General features: G+C 43.2%; 1 protein-coding gene and 1 long non-coding RNA gene across 2 annotated transcripts in view; both read right to left on the bottom strand.

Annotated features, from left to right (window-relative positions):
- Nucleotides 1-9,490, bottom strand: part of TAF4 (TATA-box binding protein associated factor 4) — a 60,350-nt gene extending 50,860 nt beyond the window's left edge. The window contains exon 1 of the mRNA XM_059713215.1: nt 8,600-9,490. Within this exon, the coding sequence (XP_059569198.1) occupies nt 8,600-8,804 (205 nt within the window). The 5' untranslated portion in view covers nt 8,805-9,490. The remainder of the gene's footprint in view (nt 1-8,599) is intronic.
- Nucleotides 9,491-10,556: 1,066 nt separating this feature from the next.
- Nucleotides 10,557-21,760, bottom strand: LOC132243422 (uncharacterized). The gene is made up of 2 exons (XR_009454998.1): nt 13,009-21,760; nt 10,557-10,874 (listed from the first exon to the last, which is right to left on the bottom strand). It is a non-coding gene; the product is annotated as an uncharacterized LOC132243422 (long non-coding RNA).
- Nucleotides 21,761-21,866: the final 106 nt, after the last annotated feature.

The raw sequence follows: 21,866 nt of genomic DNA, 5'->3' as shown, positions 1-21,866 counted from the left end.
CGAGCCCAAAATGGCTGCGAGGCTGAAGGGCGCCGCACCTGTGAGGAAAGGAGGGGTGAAGAGAAGCCCGGCGCTGAGAGGAGGGCAGCTCCGGAGTGACTCCGGATCCGCGACAAGGCCGCTTCTGCAACCTAACAATAGGGCCCGGGAGGGAGGGATGCTGGGGTTGCCTCCAATCTCCCTCTAGTTCAAGCGGGAGCTCAATCCAGCCTTTCCATGCACAAATTTTTTTTGGGGGGGGGGGGTGTTGTGAAGTGGCCCACAGGCTGATGCTGTCTTTTGGGAGGAGCGAATGGGTCCTTCCAGGCTGGATGCGGTGCTGGGGGTGGGGGTAGCTAGAAGGAGACCGGAGGCAAGTCGAGAGCAGCTGCTTTTTTTTTTTTTTTTTTTTTTTGCGCTTGTAAGTCTGGATTGAAACCCCTGAAAAAAAAAAAAAATGGCCCACAGAGGAATATTTAAAGAAAGCATCAGCCTTTTGGGAGGAGCAAACGCTGCCAGCGCCTTGTCCAAATGGATGCTTCTAGGCTGCAGAGGCAAAGGGATGTGTTGCAACAGTTTCCCCCCTCCCCAATAATACCTTTTAGCTTATTTAAAGCAGACAGATGGAGCCTGGCCTGCTGGTCGTGGCCCAAAGGTGGTATGGACAAGTCTTGTGTTGGCCTCTGCAACATTGCTTAGCTTGGACTCTGGTTTGCTGAAGTTCAGCACTCAGTGTTTAGGAGTTGGTGGGAGAAGAGATGAGAGAGACAGGAAAAAGAAAAAGTCTTCCCTTAAACATCTACTGGACAGTCTACCACAGAGTCAAGCCACCTATTGACACCGGTGGAAAAGAGGGGAAGGAGGTGGGAGTCAACAGCTTTAGGGAAATGGTCTCTCAGGTCAATACATTACCACTAATATTGGTCTTAGGACTCTAATCATCATTCATCACCGACACTGCTAGCAGCATCTATGGGCAGTCCCTGAAACACACTGGTTACTGCCAATGCTGCCAGCGGCATCTGCAGGTGGTTGCCAACCACTGGTTGGTGCTCCCCACCACCACCCACCCCAGAGGGGGCCACCTGCAGGTGGTCTGTGCCCTCCGCCCCCGAGTCTCCAGGGACACACAGCACTCATGCAAAATATAACCCATGTATTCCTAATATTTTAATATGCATCCTAATATTGCTGCTCGTCTAGTTCCAAACTCTCTTTTCCCCTGTTAATAAAGCTGGAGACAGTTTATTCTTCTCTCCCATGAAGAGTTTTGCACTATGAATGAGAATCGGAGCAATTGGCCTTTCTTGAAATTCTTATCGCCTCAAAACAAGTCATTAAAACTTGAAGCAGTTGCCTCCCTCCTCCCAACATTTAAAACCTTATTAAATCCCCGTGTCTAAATTCCCCTTGTGTAACCAACATGTTCAGCCATTATAACTATCCTTTATCCTTGTTTTCATTCATTACTGTTACAAGCTTTCCTCAGTTATCCTGCTCAGCACCTGGTAGAAAGCAGCAAGGAAAAGGACCTGTTTCTAATTACAGGGTTCTCAACTTGCACTTTTTGTCAATACTAGTTGAACTACACTAGTGCAGCTGCTGTATCCTACACACACATCCCATGAAGCCTTGTTGCCCAGCTCCTGAAATGCAGGACCACCACTTCTACAGCTCATGTCACTTCTCTCCCATGCTGCTGCCTTTATCCTCAGTTAAGTTCTGTCAACTTTAGTGACTCCAAGAGAAGGCTATCTGTCCATGCATAACTGAACAATAACAGGATAGCAATTCACAGGCTGCACCAACTGCCAAAATGACTCCTCAAGGACAAATTCTTCCAGATGAAAGCCAGAACAGTCCTGATTAGCCCTAGGATGACAAAGATGACCAAAAGTCACTTTTTCTGCTCCTTTAGCTGCTTGGGCTGCATTTGGCTACACATGCACCATGGATTAGAATGACAGAGGGGCACAGCAAGAGAGAAGAGCTCATGTGAAGGAAGAACTAAACACAGCAATAGGGACAGAGGGAATGACTAAAGGACAAGAGGGTCACAGCTGGACAAAAAAAGAGCAGAAGAGATTAAGAAGTTCAAAAGGTAGGAGATGGTCATGTTGGGGGAGAATTAGCAGAACTCTTGGACAGAGAGAACCTTCATTGTGAGCCAGACCATACAATGATTAAGATTGCTATGATTCATTTCCAAATGTTTGTAGTATTAATACTTCTTACCGTATCATATGGAACATCTACTATACTAGCTAGCTGCCATACAACATTTCAATAAAAACTAATGAAACTCTGTCTAACATGTACATTAATAAAAAGAGTCATACATATAAACACCCATCTTTCCCCTAGTCAGTAGTCTCAACTGCCATGCCTTTGATGTTAACATTAGTGGGGGGGAGGCTGCACAGAGGGTGAAACATGCTTTTGTAGAGGTGGGCCCCGTCTGGTCCAAGGCTCCCTCATGGCCTTGTCCTGATTTTACTCTCCCTCAGCCCTCTAGCTTGGGGCCCACCATTCAGAGCTGCAAGTTCCTGGGTCAGCTCTGGTCACAACCCACAACCTCAGGTTCCAGCCTCTGCAATCCACTATGTAGGCGCTAGGGGCCTGGCATCCCGTTTTTCCCCTGCCACCTCCTGCCTTATAGTCCAGACAATCTTGGCCTCCTATGGCCACCAAACATACTTTAAACATTCATCTTTACAGTCCAGGCAAGCTTGGCCTCATTCAGCCACAGAACACACTCTAGTCCTTGTCCTCTGTCAACTCAGTGCAAATTCAGGGTCCCCCAGTCCCTCCCCCCCCCCCCACAACCCAGTCCTCGGGGACAGGGTAGGGAAGGAGGGAGAGGAATGAAAACCACAAAATGCAAGCACCAGTCCCAGTTCAAAAGAACGCCCCACACGGAATCGCCCCACCTCTTGGTGGCAGGCTCCAAGTAGAAAAGAAAGCAAAACAGGAAGTCCCAGTGGTACTTAGCTTTCTTTCTATGCAGGCTCCCAGCTTCTCTTCACTCAGCGCTGCCCCCCCCCCCCCCCCCCCAAGTCCTCTCTCCAGAGTCTGGGCTCCAGTCTCCACACCTCCCAGGGAAGGCTCCATCCCGGATGGCTTCCACAGCTGGCCTGAAGCTTGGGCTTATATAGGGCTCCCTGGGTCACATGGCCCCTCTACTTCCCCTCCTGGGATCACTGGCAGGGATCCTGGTTTTCCCTGTTTAAAAATGGCAAATTCTCCGATTAAAATGCACTTGCAAATTCTCCGATTAAAAACCCTAAAATCCATGTTTTCCCATGATTAATAGGAAATGCCGCTATATATAGGTATCAGTAGAACACAATGATTTATTGATATATTTACAGCTTTTAAGCAATTTCGAAGCCTTCCAGTACCTCAGTCACTACAATAAAATAAATTCTAAATGCCTATAAAGTTTGGCATTTGATTTTAGGTTTTTTAACTGTGAAAAAAAAATCAGAGCTTCCCCTACCTCTTTTGCTCACCAGGACATGGGTCCAGCAGTGACCATCCCTCTCCTCCACCCACTGCTTTGTGGTGCTAAAACAGCCCTGATATGCTGGTGATTTGCCCATGCCATTGCCCCTCATGCCCAACCCCCTAGCCCTCTTGGTGCTCCTCACTTCCCACCTACAGCCCCCTGGCCCTGTTGGAGAGGGACCCAACTGCCAGAGCTACAGGGCCATGGACCCGGGTCTGCAACTACCTACCCCCCAGCAATGTCCTCTGCCCACTCAGCAGCAGCAAGAGGCACAACTCCACACCACCACCCCTGCTACCGCCAGGCAGACAGGGGACACATCGCCATGGCAGTGTGGGGCTCGTGGCAGTGGCATCAAGATTCCCCACTGTGCCAGGTCCTGCACACAAATCTGGGGGGCTTGTGCCCCCCCATGCCCCCTTAGGAGTGCCTTCCCCACACCTGCTGCCCCCTAGACAAGCTACCTGCGGCTCCATCCCACTCCCCACCAGGGCCCTGCAGCCACCCACTCCAGCCCCAGGCCCTGAGCCCCACATACCACCTCCACTGAGCAGCAGCCCCAGCCCTTTTTAACTCACCCCCTCTCTATGGCACCCTCAATTCCACTCTCTGCTAGATTTACCTGCAGGAGCTGCTCTCTAGGCTGCATGTGTACATGCACATGGGGCCTGCTGCTCGACCACCTTCCTCCTGCTCCCCCCAGCCCCTTGCAGGCTGGAACCCTGCTAGCCTGCAAGAGGAAACCCACCATTTTCTGCATTTTTCTTCTTTAAAAGGATAAAATCCAGGTTTTTCCTCCTTAAGATAAGAAAATCTGGGTTTTACCACATTTTTCCATGGTGAACAGCAAACCCAGATCATCAGGCTTCCCCTGCCACTGGTCATCAGGGTTCCACTGCCTGTGAGTTTGCCTCTGGGGCACAGGCAGAAGAGACAACAAGGTGAAGTGAAAGGAAGCAAGAAATCACATCCATGCAACCAGAAAACCAGGGGAAAGGGACCTCTACTGGGGAAAGGATGTACTGGCCAACACATAAACAACAAGAGAGAAAAAGGCGAGGTACCCCCAGATACTCTACCCATTCTAGTAATGGGGTAAGGGCCCCATTACAGTTGGATATTAGGAAAAACTCTCTCATGAGCAGGGTAGTAAAGCATGGGAATAGGTTACCCAAAGAGGTTGTTCAATCTCCATCCTTGGAGGTTTTTAAGACCCGGCTAGACAAGGTCTTGGCCAAGATGATCTAGTTGGGGACAGTCCTGCTTTGAACACGTGGTTGAACTAGATGGCCTCCTGAGGTCCCCTCCAGCCCTAATTTTCTATGTTTGTTTAATGCATGTTCCATCAATCACATGGTTTGATTTTATTAATAGGTTTTGGTCCCCAATCAGTTGGGATAACTGACTCTTGGCCATGGTACAAAGGCCTTTTTTGAAGAATGCTACTACTGAACCATGGTGATGTGATGCAAGGGAATCCAGGCCTAAGAAAAAGGCAAGTCTAGTATTCATAAGAACAGACCCCTTATTAATCAGCCAGTTCCTTCAGCCTAGTCCCACTATTTTTTAATATTTTAAACAACTAGAACAATTTTCTTCTCCACAGGTTGGCTGCACAGCATGCAGGTTTCATTTAGAAGTTTCTCCTCTTCCCCCAGCCACCCCTTCCCAGCCGTTGCTTCTGCCAAGTTAAAAAGTTGGTTTTAGCTGGCGATACCTTCAATGCATGCATATGGTCAAAAAAGTTGGCAGAACTTCACCCTAAGTAGGTGAACTGAAAACAGTACTAGAGATCAACATAGCAAATGAGAACTTGCTGTATCAGACACCGTGGACACTACAGCTAAATATGTGCAAACCTCCTTTGGTTCCGATGACAGTTGGCTTTAATAAGTAATTAGTCACCTACCCATAAAGATCAAACCCGTTCCAATGCAGATTATGCAATTTGGAGAGGGGTTTATTATTCTAATAAATGATTTTCTACTTAAAACCTTGTTCCGTATTGTGATATAATCAAAGACTAATAATACTGACATTAATGATTTCATGTCATTCAGACTTTGCACTCACATAGCAGTTTCCAGCAGATGATCTTAGGTGTCCGCAGAGAGTACTTCATCACGAAACACTCTTAAGTGATTTTGTGCCTCAGGGTTGCCAATAGCATAACAGAAAAATATTTAAATTGAAAAGCAGGGTCTCCTGCCTCAGCCTGTGTTATATCCACTAGACTACACAGCCTTTTTCCAAGTGTCTTATGTTGCACTGATGGACTGGCGTTGGTTTGTGGAACTTTTCACCAGCTGTATTATAGCTAAAGGGCTGGGTGCCAATGACAGCTGGCCAGGAATCTATCTGCAAAAAGTTTCTTTAAAAAAAAAAAAAAAAAAAAAAGCAAGCCAATTTGATACATTTTGATTTTGATCCATGTTTTGTTGAAGAGGTTTCTTGGGACTAGGACGGGATGTCTCGAGATGGATCAAACCCAAAATTATCCATAGCTTAGCAGCCAGGGTAGTTCTGTAGAGATTTGATCCTGGCCGTCTTGCATCTCAGTTCAGGGCTGTCCGAACTAAGCTAGTGGCTAAGGTGAAGCAGGGTGGGAGGGGATCCTGGGTGGGCTCAGCGAAATATTTTGAAAGGCCTGGTTTTTGTTTCATTGCACAATGAAAAACCACTTAACATTTTCAACAAATGGAATCTTTGCTTTCTATCCAGCTCCAGTACTAATCAATAGGATACCTGAAAGTCTAGCCCATATTCCCTGGTAAGTATTTGTTTAAAAGTAGAGCCAAGTAACAAAGATCTCTTAACCTTGCTTAAATGCAAGTATTTCATAATTTACAACAAGAGTCATGTCATTAAGGAGCTGGAGCCAGTAGAAAACAGTTCACCATTTTCAGGCAGGACAGAAAGGAGTCAGACTTCCAACCTAATTTTAATAGTACTGTCAAGGGATTAAGGTCTCCTGCTTTCAAACTAGATGTGTGCTTTGCTTCAGCATGGTTCTGTATTATGAAAGACTCTGCATTTTTTGTGAGGCCATGATTGTATTCTGTCCCATTGATTTCTGTGCCGCAGTTTCCAATACTATTCGGCTGCTGTGGAAGTTTGGATCCAAAATCTGCAGTTTTCCCACTTTTTGATCTCAATATTTTGTTCACACAGTTTAAAGTAGGCCAGGGGATCTGTGACCGTTTCAGAAGGTACACAGTAGCAACCACAAGGGACAAAATAATGTAGCCCAAGGGCCAAAGACAGTTTAATTTGGGATCTTACATGCTGTGTTACTGCACACGAGTCAAACGTACACAAGTCTGTGTGCCGGCAGGTCAGATCCTTGCAATGGCAAGAACATTACAGGTAGTGGAAATACAATGCCAACATCAGTTAGGAAATCCTACTTTAAATGTAAAGACAAATGCAGTGTCGCTATAGATATGCCCATGGAGAGAAGAGAAGCAACAGTTAATTACAGAAATGTGGTTGGAGGGAGACTTGGGGGCATAAGTACACAGCTTCATTGGACAGAAAACTCAATGTTTTCCATTAAAAACTCCATTAAAGTTCAGCTGAAAACTCATTTTATGTAGGTCTAAATTGGGCACTTTTAATACTGGTGGGTCTTTAGGTAGTCCCTTTTCCCCCATTGCATATGAATAAATCTAGTCTTCCTCATAGTAAGAAAGTCATTATTAGATCCAAGCATGATCCAGGAAAGCATCTTAGGCCTTATCTGGCAAATATGGACACAAAATATAATTTTAAGAGTGTACCATCCTCATCTATTCTACTCCTGTTGACCCACTTCTTAAATATGTTCATTTAGAAATAACATTTAATGATACATACTGAACCTGCTTTGCTAGCAACAGACTCACTAAGCCTTTGATTGCAACAGAACATATCAGGTAGAAGAGATCATAGCATGATGCAATGAGGTAACATTTCTGAAGAGCTTATGCATCAGGGTCAACAGAACTATCAGTAGAGAATTTAAAAGAACAAACCTCATCCATGAAAGCTATTAGTTGTAATAAGTTCTGCATGATTAACAACATAAATTGATTCTTAGAAACCTTGTTTCATGAAAAATAAAAGTTCCTCAGTAAATAGAGACCCGCTGGTTATTAATTGGAAGACAGTTGCCATGGTTTACCTATACCCATCTATCAGAGCAATTCCTTCTGATAAGAGAGATTTCAAAAGCTAAAAAGGTAACCAAGAACCCAGATCTCATTTGTGCTTTTTGAAAGCTTTTTCTTCCGTTCTCATGGGGCGCATCCAGTTGTTTTAGTTTGTTCCTGTTTTTCTTCAAAATGCAAGTATCATGGTAGGTAATTAGTTTAGACAAGAGTTATTTATGTTGTTAATCCCAAAAACCTTCAGGCTTGTAATATATACAAGTAACAATGTCTAGAATAGTGCTTTCCTTTCTAACTCTTCATCTACCTCCTTAGTCTGCTCTGTTATTGCTTGCCAAGGTAAGAAGCACAAACATCTGCAAGAAGACTCTGGGAACATTATATAGAAGCAAGAGGCCCAGTCTAGGGAGATGCAAAGATTATAACTACATACCCCAATTACCATTTTAAGAGAGAAATGTTGGTTTTTGAATGCATACTGCTAGAAGATGTCAAGAATGATAGCTTTGGAACAGGGAGGGGAGTGAGGTGTCAATTATTTGTGGCTTATTTTGAGTTGTAAGTCATCTATCCAATAAGTATTCTCTGGAGGATCATAGGAAAGGAGTTCAGGAAAAAAAACCCTCACAGGTTATCTGGTCAAGCACTGTGACCAAACCAGGTCAGCCAAGTGCCTGCCCAGTCTGCTCTTGAAGCATGCCAAGGATGAAGATTCCACAACTTTTCTAGGTAGGCTTTTCCAATGCTTGACCACTAATACAAATCAGAAAATTCCTCCTAAATTTCATCTGCCACAGCTTGAGGCCAACATTCTTAGTCCCTAAACAAATTCAAGTTTCTGTAACTTGAATCAACTTTACCAGGTAGGAACTTTGCAAGCTTCCAGTTATCCTGGCAAAGACCTCCAAGACAAGAATTTGTTCATACACAAATCTCATTTTATCACATTAATGAATGGACTCACCCATTTTACAGCTTTTAGCGCAGCAGCCTATAACATCAGGCCTCCAGAAACATCTTTTGGACATGGAAGGTCCTAATATCATCTGCCTCAGTCTCTCCTCAAAGATTCCAGTGCAGAATCTGTTTGTTCTAGTATTACACACTATACATTTTTCCTTAGGAGTCCCAAATACAGTATACTGATCCAATGCTCCCAGCCCTAGCATGTTCTGTCACTCCACAGACTCTTTTTCAGTCTACTTGCCAGATAGCCCCCCAGTTCTTTACAACATAACTTCCAGCCTCTCTACCAGGATTATTTTTCCTCCAACCCAAGAGCATACAATCACAAATCACACTCTCCAAGCTGAACAGGTCATTGGACAAGCTTTTCCACTGCTCCCTTAGCCAATGACCTTCTCTTGTTCCTTTAACTTCTCTTCCAACCCTTAGTCTTCTACAGCCATTCAGCTTCTGGCAAAGAAACCACCAAACAAACCTGTCTACTACTTCTAGCCCTGCCTTTCCAAGTCTGAAAGGTAATTTCTGCCTACTGGCCTCAGCCCACTCCCACTGGCTCCCGCAGCTACTTCTTTATTTATTTATTACCCCAGATGTCACCAGCACTCCTAATCAGGCCCAGCTGGGAAGCACCTGGTCTGTAACCAGGAGAGCTGAACCCAATTTACTTAAAAGGGGAAAGCCATCATATGACAGAGCCAAAAAAATAAATAAATAAATAAATCCCTGTTTTCTGGTAAGGATAGCAATTAATCATGATGGTTTTCTTACTGGAAGTTTGACTTTTTCAAGAAAGTGATTGTGACAGCAAAAAAACCAATGACCTCCAGCTGGAATGTGATCCCATGTTTTATTATACACAGGTCAGTCTACAACTTAACTTGGTTTAGTTAAATTAGGTAATTAGATATTCTGACCTACAGCTAAGCTGGGGGGGGGGGGGGGGATCTGAAATCAGCAACCTTTTAAAAGTTCTTTGAAAGAAGAGGGTGAATTCAAAGCAGCTGTCCCTACCCACCTGTCCTACACTGTGCCAGCTAGGTGGCTGAGTTAGCATCTCTCATAGGTCTTATCTCTGCATTTACCTCCCCTTGCCAATAGTAAGCACTGCTGCTCTACCACCTACATTAACAAAGATAAAAGCACTGTTCTCCCCAGGTGAATTTTTATACCAGAAATGTCAGAAACCCCATGAATACCACAGTGGAGTTCCTTGTCACATGGAAGGCACTCAACCATTGCACAAGCAGACAGTAGTAGGAAAAGAAAACCCAAGACTGACTGTACACTGCAGCATAAGTCACAGCAGTATATCAGCATATTAGAAACTGCCTCCACATTTGCATACAAGTGACGTTCCTGTCCAATAGTGTCTCAACTAAAATTATAGAGAGGTTTTCATGTAGAAGCTCAGTGTCTCCTTTTTACTCCACAAAAGGTGCAATCAGAGGGAACATGGGAGGTGTCAGGCTGAAGGACTGTGTATGCTAGCCTGGAAAAACAAAACTAAGTTGCTATCTAAAATTAATAACTTTAATTATACTATCAGGGAGCCAATCAGTCAAAATCCATACTTCGGTATAACCATATAGAAAGGTTCAAGCAATTGCCTAGATGTCATGAGAGTTGTTTGTAAGAAATGTAGGCACATGGTCTCAAATTAAGATTCCAAAAAGGTACGAAAAGTTCACCATCTACTTTAATACGATATCCATTCTCCTTAGTTCAGATTCTACCTTTATATAAATTGTGTACTGCTTCTCATTATCCCTAACAATCTTTCCTGGGCATCAAATCATGCCTGCTACCACAGAAAGAGTCTCAAGACTGGGCAATGACTTCTTACCTTACTTATCTCCATCTGTTAATAAATATTTAAAAGCAGATTAGGTCAGTGTAGGAACTGATTTCATAATTGATGCAACATCAACAACAGTTGCCGTAGATGAATGCATTGGTTCTGAGAAATCAGATATTCATTTTATTATTTGTATTACAGTAGCACCTAGAGGCCCCAGATGGGAGAGGGCCTTATTGTGCAGGCTTCGCACAAGCACAGAATACAAGAATCTCTGCCCCCAAGATCTTATTGTTCAATACGCCATGGTCGTAGCCTTGTACCTGAAGACACAGAAGGATGATTCTGACAGGAACATTTTAAGTGGAATATATTGATCCCAAGCGTTTGTCAACGTTTGGCGTGCGTACAATGCCAAACAGTTTCATCAGCTCTTCAGGATCTTCCATGGCGGCACAAAAGCAATGTCACTGGCCTGCTAAAGAGAAGTGGGTACAATCATTTTGAGTAACTGATGCAAAAAGTATAAATTCTAAAATATATACAAATGAGGAAGGCAAGAAAACTATTGGAGGACTTTTTATATTAGACTGTACCTGAAAGTTATTGTATGAATTTAGAATCCCAAAGACAATAGCAGGATTTTGTCAGGTTGTCTTCCCAATCTACCAGGGGCTTCCGACTTCTCTATCTAAGTACTTGCAACAATATGGTTAAAATAATCATACTGCAGTTACTTCATTGACCTGGCTCATCTTGGGGGGGGGGAAGAAGGGGACACAGCAGAAAAGGGTTATTAACCAAGAAAAGTTTCTGAACTGTTCAAGAGTCTGTAATGATTGCAGACATCATTCTGTTTCCTATAGATTACTCTTTATACACCACCATTCCTTTTCTTCAGTCTTCAGCACCCAGATACTACCAACATTGCTCACCGAGTCAATTTGCACACTTGAAGTGCTGCTTATTGCGAATAAAAAGATGCCAGAATCTGGCCTCAAGTAAATTATAGCAAACTATGTCTTAGAACACTAGATGGCAGGTCTCTGCTAAGGAAATGTGTTTGTTATTGTAAAAACCTGGGTGCACGTTCCTTTCCCAATCTCCTCCCCCATCTCACAGGCAGATCCTCTCCTTTTCTGATGGAGGTTGTGGATCTCCCCCTAGAATCCTTCCTGTTTCTAACTAAAGGACTGGATGAAACAAGTTACAAGGGGCATCACTACCAGAAACTAGGGCAAGTTTAAAGGAGACAAATATTTTACCTCTCAAAGTACACAATGGGCAAGATTGCCAACTCAGAGGATATGACATACTCATATTACTTCCTAGATTCTTGCTTTAAATCGTCCCTTTTTAATAATGCTTTTCTTCATCAGGTTGCTCACAATACCCTTTCATCGCTCCATAGTCACAACAACACTGCAGTAATGGTTACTAAATGTTCCACATAGGACAGCAAACCCATGCATCTGTGTAAAGTACTAATGTACCAACTACCAGATAGCATAGTATGCAGGTGACACAAAATCCTATTTTAAGATGAGTAGCTGGGGGGTACTGAAAGAGAATTTGTAAGCTTAAGGAGAATTTTCTGTCAGAAAGACAGATTATTTTCAATGGGACAATAACATTTATTTCTCTTAAGTAGCATCAGAGAAAAGTAGATAGTGGTATTTAATTCTGCTGCACTGGCCAGTTCAGCGGGCCATTGCTATCCCTTGAACTTGACATCAAACAAACTAAATGCAATTTTACTATTTGGTATCCCGGCATAGTTGACGCACAAGTGCACAGTACCCGAAAAATAGAATTAAAGTGGTCATGAATCACAACTAAAAGTCAAATCTATCATGCCACCCCACTGCAAAGTAAGACTTCTTCCCCACCCCCCATTCTTAATGCTACAAAGCACTTCCCTTTGATATGTTTTTGTTAAAGCATCGGCATTGGCAAAGAGAAACTTTCAAAACAAATTTGTTCTCAAAAATACTGAGAATATTTGAAGACATTTCTAAAAAACAAAACAAACAAACCAGTATTAATTGCAATACCAGGTAATATCTGAATTAGCTATGAAGGTTGAATATGCTTCCTGGAAGTTTTCAAAAAAGTGTGCTAGTAAGCCTTTTTGCATCTATAACTGAAGAGAGAGGATGAAAACAAGACTTCTTGAGGTAATCTACTCTTGCTACCCATCAGCCCAACAAAGATGGTTTTACTTTTTCAGCTGGTTCTGAACAGACCACCTTAGAGGGGAGTGAATACATTTCTTCTTTTTCCTTAGCCTCCTCTAAGTTCACCCAGAAGTGATGCTGGGTTTTTGGTAACTGTCTTGGTCTAGGGACATAGGCAGGAAAGGCACTTTGAGTAGATGTGATTTTTTTTTATTGATATCAGCTGGTCTAATGAGAGCGGTCACATCTACTCAAAGACCCTTGCCTACCCAGAAATGATGGTCATTATAAACATGAACCACAATCTGGCACATCACAACCAGCTTCCCTTATTACTGCTTTGTTTTGGAGACTAATACACAGGTATTCACTATATACAATATATATCTATATCTCAGAGCAGGTAAATACAAATTGGTAGAATCACCATCTCACCTTTTCCTTAGGCTTGGCTATATTAAAAACAATACCATTACAAAGTTCAGCTCAACCCCCCTCAAACTTGGCTGCTCCTAGACATTTCATTGCAAGATTTCTTCACCCACATTAAAAGGACTGACTTCTAAGAGAGCCACACCCATCTCCTTTATAATTGGGTGGAGTGATGTGTCACCTACTTTGATGAGACAGCAAAATCAATGTAACCCTTGCCCTGTGATGATCAACAGGAAATACTATGCTCTTATTACAGCATGGCTGAGCCTGAAAAGTTGCTCCGTGCCATGTCCTGGTGAGATTCCAATTCATTGCAAGTTACACCATCAGATTTCTTTCAGGTGGCAGAGAATGAGAGCGTTTGTGCTGACTCTACTAAAAGACCGGGCACCTACGATGTTGGTGAGGCAGTGATGGCTCTCTGAGTGAAATAACAAACCCATGCTACAGAAGATAGGCATCTAAGAAAGGCAATTCAGAAAATGTTCATGCTGAGCTGGGTATGGCCCAGAGCTAGCAAATAGGAAACAAAATGCACAGAGGTGTTTCTGAATTCCCACCCCCATCTGGAGTGTAGGGGCCTGAGTCAGGTTCTTCCACCCACTCAGGATTCAAAACCCACTTCTGAGCATGTTTACAGTTGTTCTTTCAAACCAACAGAACAGAGCTCACTATTTGGTTTTCAAAAGACAGTGACTGCTATGCTACTAAGACTCTTTTTGCTTGCTGTCTTTCTGGTCCCATGTGTCTTGCATTCCTATCTGCCCCATGCCCCAGCTGTAACAGATGTTGAGAGAGCCCCAACCCAGCCGGACAGGTTAGGGCACTCTCCTGGGAGGTATCAGTCTCCCAGACGCGTGAAGAAATTGGACTGGGATCGCTCACTTCCTGGGTGACGGCTCTAGCTACTACTAGGCTAATATGTAGAAGAAGAACACCAGCACTACTGCCTCCTGCTGCTATAGTTAAAAAGAAAGCAGCCAAAACTGCATTTTATAAGAGGCCTAATCGCTGTGCATTAGGTTTGGTCTCAGCATAAGATACTTAAGCACCACTCCACCTAGCTCCTGGGTCCTGTTGTAGCTGAGGTAGGAGCTAGATAGCTCCCCAGGGCAGGACAGTTCTGGGCATGCACAGGAGGCAGAATGACAGACACATAGGGATCTTTCCAGCCAAACGAGAGGTTTAGGCACTTCCAGGGAGATGCGATTACTGAGCAAGGTTTTTTTGGACTGCAATTTTAGACCAAGACACCCAAGTCTCTCTTCTTTAGATCTGGCCTTTTTCCCAATTCACCATCTTATGGTGAATGAGGTCTTTTCCAACTCATCATCACCACCGATAATTAAGATTCTTGAGGCCAATTTCTGCTCTCAGCTACACCTGAGAAACCTCATTGTTTACTTATGATGCCTCAATGACAACTGTGCATCCCAATTAGTTGTTAGTAGGTTGGCAGAGATGTCATTGTGGGCACAGTAATTACTGATGATGAAGAGAGAGAATCTTGGTGAATTTGTGGGAGTTGTTTGTTAGGAAAAAACACAAACATCATCTTACTTGTAAGATGAGCAAGCTTGATATGGAAGTTGGTAAGAAAATATTAATACTAAATCTCATGCTATTTTAGACCTATTTTTCAGGATAAGACTGCATTTTATTAATGGTCACTAACCACTAAGACTATTGTCCAGCCACTGTATAACAGTAAAGTGAGAGGTATTGAGTGCAACAGTGCAGAAATTTGAAGTAATAAAGGTCACAACTTGCAAATGCACATGTAAAATAATATTACTCTGTTAAAAAGAAATAATCAAAACTGAGTGGTTGGAAGAACAGGGGAAAAACATAATTCTCACTAGATGTTATCTCTGGTAATTTAACTTCTAAAAAGGTAGGAAATAAAAAAATTTAAAAAAAAGAACATCTTTGACAGTAATCAACCTACCCTCTGAGATAACCCTAAAATCCCATGGTTGCTATAATATTAAGGAGCTATTGCTACTCCCAGTATCCTTTAACAGAAAAAACAAATTAAACCAAAGATCTATTTAGAGATCAGCTACATTATCCTAATAAGCCAAAGACAAAACCTTGAAAGAAAGCAAACACCTTAGCAGCTAAAGAACGAGCCAATATTCACATCCTTGAAGGTGGTTTTGAAACAACCCTGTTACAACAAATCCAAGAACAACTCAAGCTATAGAACTTGCAACAGATGTTGTGCATCAAGAGACTGATCATGCCATCTAGTTCCAGGTAAGATGATACGCTCCCCAGCTGAACCAAAAGAAGCAGAATCTGCTAGTGATTTACAAAGCTGGTGACTCAAGCTTTAAGCCCGCTGTAGGGAATTATGGCTAATCAAGTACTGAAACATTTAACAAAGTACTTTCTTTTCCTTCTAGCTTTATTATGACATTACCTGCTGTGTTTTAAGAGGAGGAATGGGTACATGTTCTGAGTTCATCCCTTAGTTCATTGTTTTGGTGACGGTTAGTCTTCAACTCAGCTGTGCCTGATCTTGCTCAAAAATGTGGTCTGAGGTAGGATCATAGGACTAAATCATCCCAGCCAAGTATCTGTCTACTTGCTCTTGAAAGAAACTCTTTACACAGAATACTGAAGTTCCAATGAAGATTAATATATTATGAAAAGAACAATATGTGCACACCCATATGTTTTTTTATTTTGTTTTGGAAGAACAACTCAAAAGGAGAGGATTCTCAAATCTCCATTCTCATTAATCCTTTAGCCTCTCTCCTGAGATTATTGACAGAGTCACTAATTAGCATCAAGTGTCATGGTGGATTTATAATCCAGACACTTGTCCACAGGGAAATGGTTTTAGAGGACTCATTATCACTACTGCTACGTAGTTCAACCACCTTAAAGAAGGAGCAAAACTACTGACAAAATAGCACGCAGCTGAATATATGGATTCTTGTCATCCCAGACTTCAATCCCAGAATTTTATTTACAGACTAACCTTCTGCAGAGATAAACTTCTGACCTTCTTTGCTTTCTTGTCTTTCAACCTCCTTTCAGCATTCAACCTGGGGCCCCATATCTACGAAGGTGATAGCCAGATCAATAACTCTTTTACTCTTGTCTTCTTCCTCACTTTCTTTTGGTGAGAACTTCATGAACTCCTGGCCCCATCCTAACTTCTCTTAAATCAATGCATGTGTGAACGGAGCGTAAATGTACTGAGAGTCAAGCTGCTTGCTTCAGAGAAGCCCTGTCACATCAATCTATTTCAGGCAAAGCAAATTTGGGGTAGTAAAGCAAATCATGCAGCACAACGCACAATAATTATTATGTTTCCTAACTTCAACTTAGGTGATTCAGGTGTAGGCTCAACATCCTACTGTCCTTTAGAAGGTAGCCATATCTACCCTAATTGCATCTAGACTTGGGCCCAGATCCTCCTATTGATTTAACTAAGAGTCTGAGTTAGATGCCTAAATAGTTTTGTGGCTCTGGGCCTTGGGTCATCATTCTTCAGCTTATGTTGCTGCTCAACTGAGGTTCAGCTGACTTGGTCTTTTATAGCCAAAACATTCCATCTTCTTGAAAAAGGATCTTTTAAAATTACCTTCAGCTCCTGAACTATGAAAAATAGCCATCAGATATCTAAAATAGCTCAGTCAGGCCTGACCCACCTGATTCAGAACAGCCTCAGCATAAAAGATGATCATGCTTCTCAGTAATACTGCACCCTTCTGCAATAGCTGTCGTTCACAGTTTCAAACTGAGGACTGAGTCAGGACTCCCTAGGTTGTATTCTTAGTCTTTCTGCTGGCTTGGTCTTTGATGTTGAGCATGTAATTTTCCTGCTATATAAAATAAGCACCTTTGAGTGATGGTGTGAGGATGCATTGATTAATTTTTAAAGGCACTTTGAGATTCTCTGATGAAAGGTGTTATATAAATTCAAGAAGTTTTTTTTTTACTTTTTTTGGTCAAATATATATTCCTTTGCTGGGATAAAGGGATTCCAGACAACTTCAGAGAAGTGGAGAACTGGACTCTTAGCATGGATCTCATGTTTGTTCCTGCTATCATGAACCTGACATTTGATTTATCTTGTTTCTGCAAAAAAAATAAAAATTAAAGGTGGACAGTGAGGAGGGCAGACACTCAGAAAGCTTAGCAAAATCAGCAGCTTCTGGGACCAATTGTGCACTGAAAAAACTGCTGGCACATTACATAAGCTCTGCTTACGGATCTATTGTCCAAATAAAATAATGCACATATTTGGAGGGGTTGTTTGTCTGTTTGTCAAACTTAACTGTTTTCATGCACTCCGTTAGGTAGTTTATTTACCATGTCTTCTTATTTAATTGTGTGTATGCGCACATGCACGCATGTATTAATATTAGTTAGCTGTATTTAATCTTATAATGTCTTGATTATATTATTTTAGCATGGTTTAGGGTTTGTACAAAAATTGCTGTGATTCTGTTCTCCTTTAAAGACACTCAGACACCATGGTGATAAGTATGGTGTCTGACTTATTAGAATACAAGGGAATTTTGGAATGGTATTTTTATATTTATTTCTATAGATCAAATGTATACCCCAATATGGCATGCTCCATAGCGACAGGAAACCCATGTGATATTATACAGCATGTTGTCCGAATATGTCGCACAGAGCTTTTCACTAATGACATTACCAGTATTATTTCTAATGGTTTGAACACAGAAATAACTGCTAGAAATGCCTGAGTTATTGTCATAACTCTGAGATTGGGAACCTTCGTGCAAGTCACTTCAATTGTCTGCCGTTGTCTGCCGCAATCTCTTTTGTAAAATGTGGTATTTTATCTAGTGTAACACACCCTGACTTGGTGATAAATGCATGTGGGTGATGCAGGTGTATGCCAATACCACCACCCACACAGATAAGGCATTCAATAGGAGTGCAGAAGGCCAACACCACATAAGCTTAAAACTCTTCCTTTAACTCCAAGAATGGAGCTGACTAAATTTAAATTGTGGGGGTGATATGTAGGGTTTTGAAAATAAAAGTCTCAAAATTGAAACAGAGAAAAGACAGAGCACTGTGTGTTGTCATTTCCCCCACTTATTTAGGAATAAAAAGAAAAAAGGCTACCTGCTGCCCTGGCCTGGAATTTCAAAGCAATACTCCTCTCCCAAAGGATCATCCCTCTTTTACATAGATTATGGGACACCATGAAATATAAACTGAACGTACATTTCCCAAGCTAATCAACTGTAAATGTAGGTATATGTTCTTGCTTTTTTCTCCCTTATTCCATTTCTTTTTATTTTCTTCTGATTGTCTCTTCAACTCCCTCTTTAATTTTCTTCTCTCTCTACTTGCTTCTAGGGTGGCCATCATAGAGGACAGTCCGGTTGTCCTCTGTCCTCTATTGATACGAAACCAGAAACCTTTATGTCCTCTATTTTTCTCTTGAAGAGAATTTTTTTCCAATTTTTCTCTTGAAGAGAGAAATAGAGGACATAAAGGCATCAGGTCTCATATCAATAGAGGACAGAGGATCAGAAAACTGGAATGTCCTCTGCACAGAACACCTACACAGAAACCTTGAGAAAATTAAGGCTACTGCCATGTGCATTCACCAGTTTGGATGTACCCTTTCTCTTCCCTCTAGCTGTCATGGTTTTTCTTCTCTGCCCCTTCTCCAATGTCTAAGCCCTATTCATTAATATTAAATACTAATAACTCCGGAGATATCCTTCCAATTGCCACTAGTTGCTGAAGTTGTCCCCAACTACCATCAATGACTTACCAGCTGCCATAGACTTCCCTCCCCAATTGCCACCATTCATCCATTCATCTCCTGTGTTCAGCTACCACTGTCACCAGAGCTTTCCCATCCACTCCTACCATGAAATGCCACCTGACATACTCTGACATGCTCTTTGGCTACCACAGGTGTTCCTCCAACAGATCGGCAACAGTGGCCACATTCGTCCTCTAGCTGAAACTGCAACAGGCTTCTTTCCACCTTTCACAGATACCCCTCTCACAGGTTTCCCACCAGTTACCATAAATGTCCCACTAACTCTGTCCCGTGCAGCCAGAGGTATCTCACAGGTTCCACTGTTAACAGCTGCCAAAGCTTTCTCTCCAAATGCTATCAGATATATCATGCGTGTTCCTCCTACTCGGTCACCAACTGCCATGGTTTGTTCTTCAGCTGCTACAGGAGTTGCCAGTTGCCACCAATATTCTTCCCGTTGACACGAGCTGTTCCCAGCTGCCCTTTGTATCCAGTTTCCATCATTTCTGACTGCTTGTGTCATCAACGCTTCAAGTGTTGTAAATGCCGCGGTGCCCCCTACTAAACTTCCCTACACCCCCACTCACTGCCACCAACCTCTAATCACACTCTTGTTCTCAGATAACACATTAGATGAGACTTTTTTCTAAGCTGCCTTACTGGCATATTTATGAGGGCCAGAAGCTGTATGTTCTCAGCTGAATAAGCAAGCTTGCTGGGGCATTACCAGTGGAAGCTGTCATATTTCTTTTCACTGATCTTCTAATATTGTAGTCTGTAGTCATCCAAAAGCTGCTGAGGTAATTCATTTTAATACAAAAATCTGCTGCAGCACTAATTTATGGCTATGCTGATTCTAATGAAAGTGCATGAGTTTATTATTATGCCTTTCCTTTTCAGGGTGTCATTTATGGTGCTTTGTTTTGTTGCAGTTTCTCCACATTATCATAGTGATTGTCCCCACAAATAATGGTCCCCACATGCCAGTCCCTACTTTATCAGAGTGTGATAGTCTTTTTCCTCTGTACATCTTTAAAACACAATACAAAACTTCTGCTGAATACAAAGTGGAGTATTAGAATCAAAGTTTTCCATCCGTTAAAATCTTTAGCGCAACATGGCAGGAGTGTCTTGCTGTGAGACTGCGTGACAACGAAAAACAAAAGATGAACTGAAGACACTGGGTGCCAGTTTCACGTTTGTGAAAATGTGCGTGTGGCAACTACTAGATCCAAAATGTTGTGATGACTGAGACCCCAGAACCAAAAAAGGGAATGCTCTCCAGCATTGGTTATATTCTCTCCCCATTTATCAGATTTCTCTTGTCCAGAATATTTTGCTCTGGCTGGCTCTGAACTAATTTTAAATATTTCTTCATGCCCTATTTTTCTTGGTTTTATCTTTTCCACAGACTTTAATGGGACCGATAGAGGGGTTAGATAAATTTTCTCATCACAAAAGTTTCTGACCTGTAGCTTTCAAGGCTATCCTTAAATGTATTCAAATTTAGCCTTGCTATGTTTGAGTATAGACTGTATTTAGGGCCAAGTTACTGACAACCTTCTAAAAACCTAAATAGTCAGGTTTCCGTGCCAGAAAACCACAATCAATGTCAAACCTGATTTTGAAAAGTTATTTGTTCAGTTCCTATCTACCTCATTCATATTTGCTTGTATTTTAGTGACTGCCTCTCATGCTACAGTAGGGGAAGTTGGACAAAAGTGTATGGGTGCTTATGTGTGCATGCACACGTTTTTCATATAAACAGCACAGACCATTCATCTCTGCTTTGCATGCTATGACACTGATTTAACACTGAAAGAGAGAAAATGTCTTTAAAGCTGCTATAGCAGAGGTTGTCAAGCTGCGGTCCGTGAGCTCCACTCAGGTGGTCTGCAGAAAGGTTGCCGAACAATCAAGGCTAGCTGTACTTGTAAGGTAAGACTACTGATATTAAAGTATGAGTTGTGCGCTTTGATTTGTAGAACAAACAAATTAAGTGGTCCACCAAGACCCTCAGCAATTTTCAAGTGGTCTGCAAAAAACACGTGTTTGAGAACCACTGTGCTATCGGGCCCAGTGATGTAGGGCCTTGCCGGTGGTCTGGGTACTGCGTGCTGTCGAAACCTAGAGCGTCCTTCTCTGTTGTGATACGGGTGGAAAGCCCGGCTCCGTGGGGATGTAGACAGGCTCTGTGCGCTCTGTTTTAATGGGCACCGGACGCCTGTCCCTGAGGGGACAGCTCTGCCTGGTATAAGGATCTGGAGCTCTCGGTCAATACAAGGCTCGTATCAGGTGGGCATCCATGCTCTTCCTAGGGAGCCGTTCAGCCAAGACATCAGGAACTCGGTCCCTTACGAGCACCGGTGTCTCTCGTCTTCCTAATCGTGGCCCTTGAACCCTGCGGTCTGGCTTGGCGAGACCCCCACCGATTAGGACACGCCGAGGCCCTAAGCTTCGTCCATCTCGAGAGGCCCCGTACGATAAAAATAATCCACGAAAACGGATTTCCACGACACTTCACGACGAATCGTTATTTCTGCACAAACACGCATAATAACTGTGGAGCCGTCGACATCTATATTTTTTGGTCCTATTAAAACAAAGACGTCCAGGGGTTTGTTTTTTCCCTTGTTTACAGGCACCTCGTCTTGCGAGGCCCTACGCTGCAGCTGCAGTCGCTGAAACCTAAATCCCCTCGGCCCCTCTGGCACCATCAGCCCCCCTGTGCGGGGCAGTTTTCCTGGGGACACCTGCTGCAGGGCCAGGCAGTGAGATGAGCGCCTCCGCTTCTGGCCCTCAGGGCTACAGGGGACACCTGCCCCCACTCTGCCCTCAGGGCTTGGGGGCAATGGCTTGGAGGGTGTGGGTGTGGGGGAGGGGAGGGGAGGGGGGTCAACCCCGCCCGAGGGAGCAGGCGCACGTGGCACCTAGGTCACGTGACTCCGCCCGCAGCCTCGGTCTGGCCAGCGCCGCCCCAGGCGCATGCGCGGGCTCGCGCCGCCGTCTCTCCCCCTCCCGGCGGCCCCGGCCTATATAAGGCGCGAGCGGCGGCGCTGCCCACTCCGCAGTGGGCGAGTGC

The sequence above is a fragment of the Alligator mississippiensis genome, chromosome 9 (genome assembly GCF_030867095.1).
Source record: "Alligator mississippiensis isolate rAllMis1 chromosome 9, rAllMis1, whole genome shotgun sequence".
NCBI classification, from domain to species: domain Eukaryota; kingdom Metazoa; phylum Chordata; order Crocodylia; family Alligatoridae; genus Alligator; species Alligator mississippiensis.
Note: the sequence above shows the minus strand (reverse complement) of the source record. Positions and strands in the feature narration are given on the sequence as shown.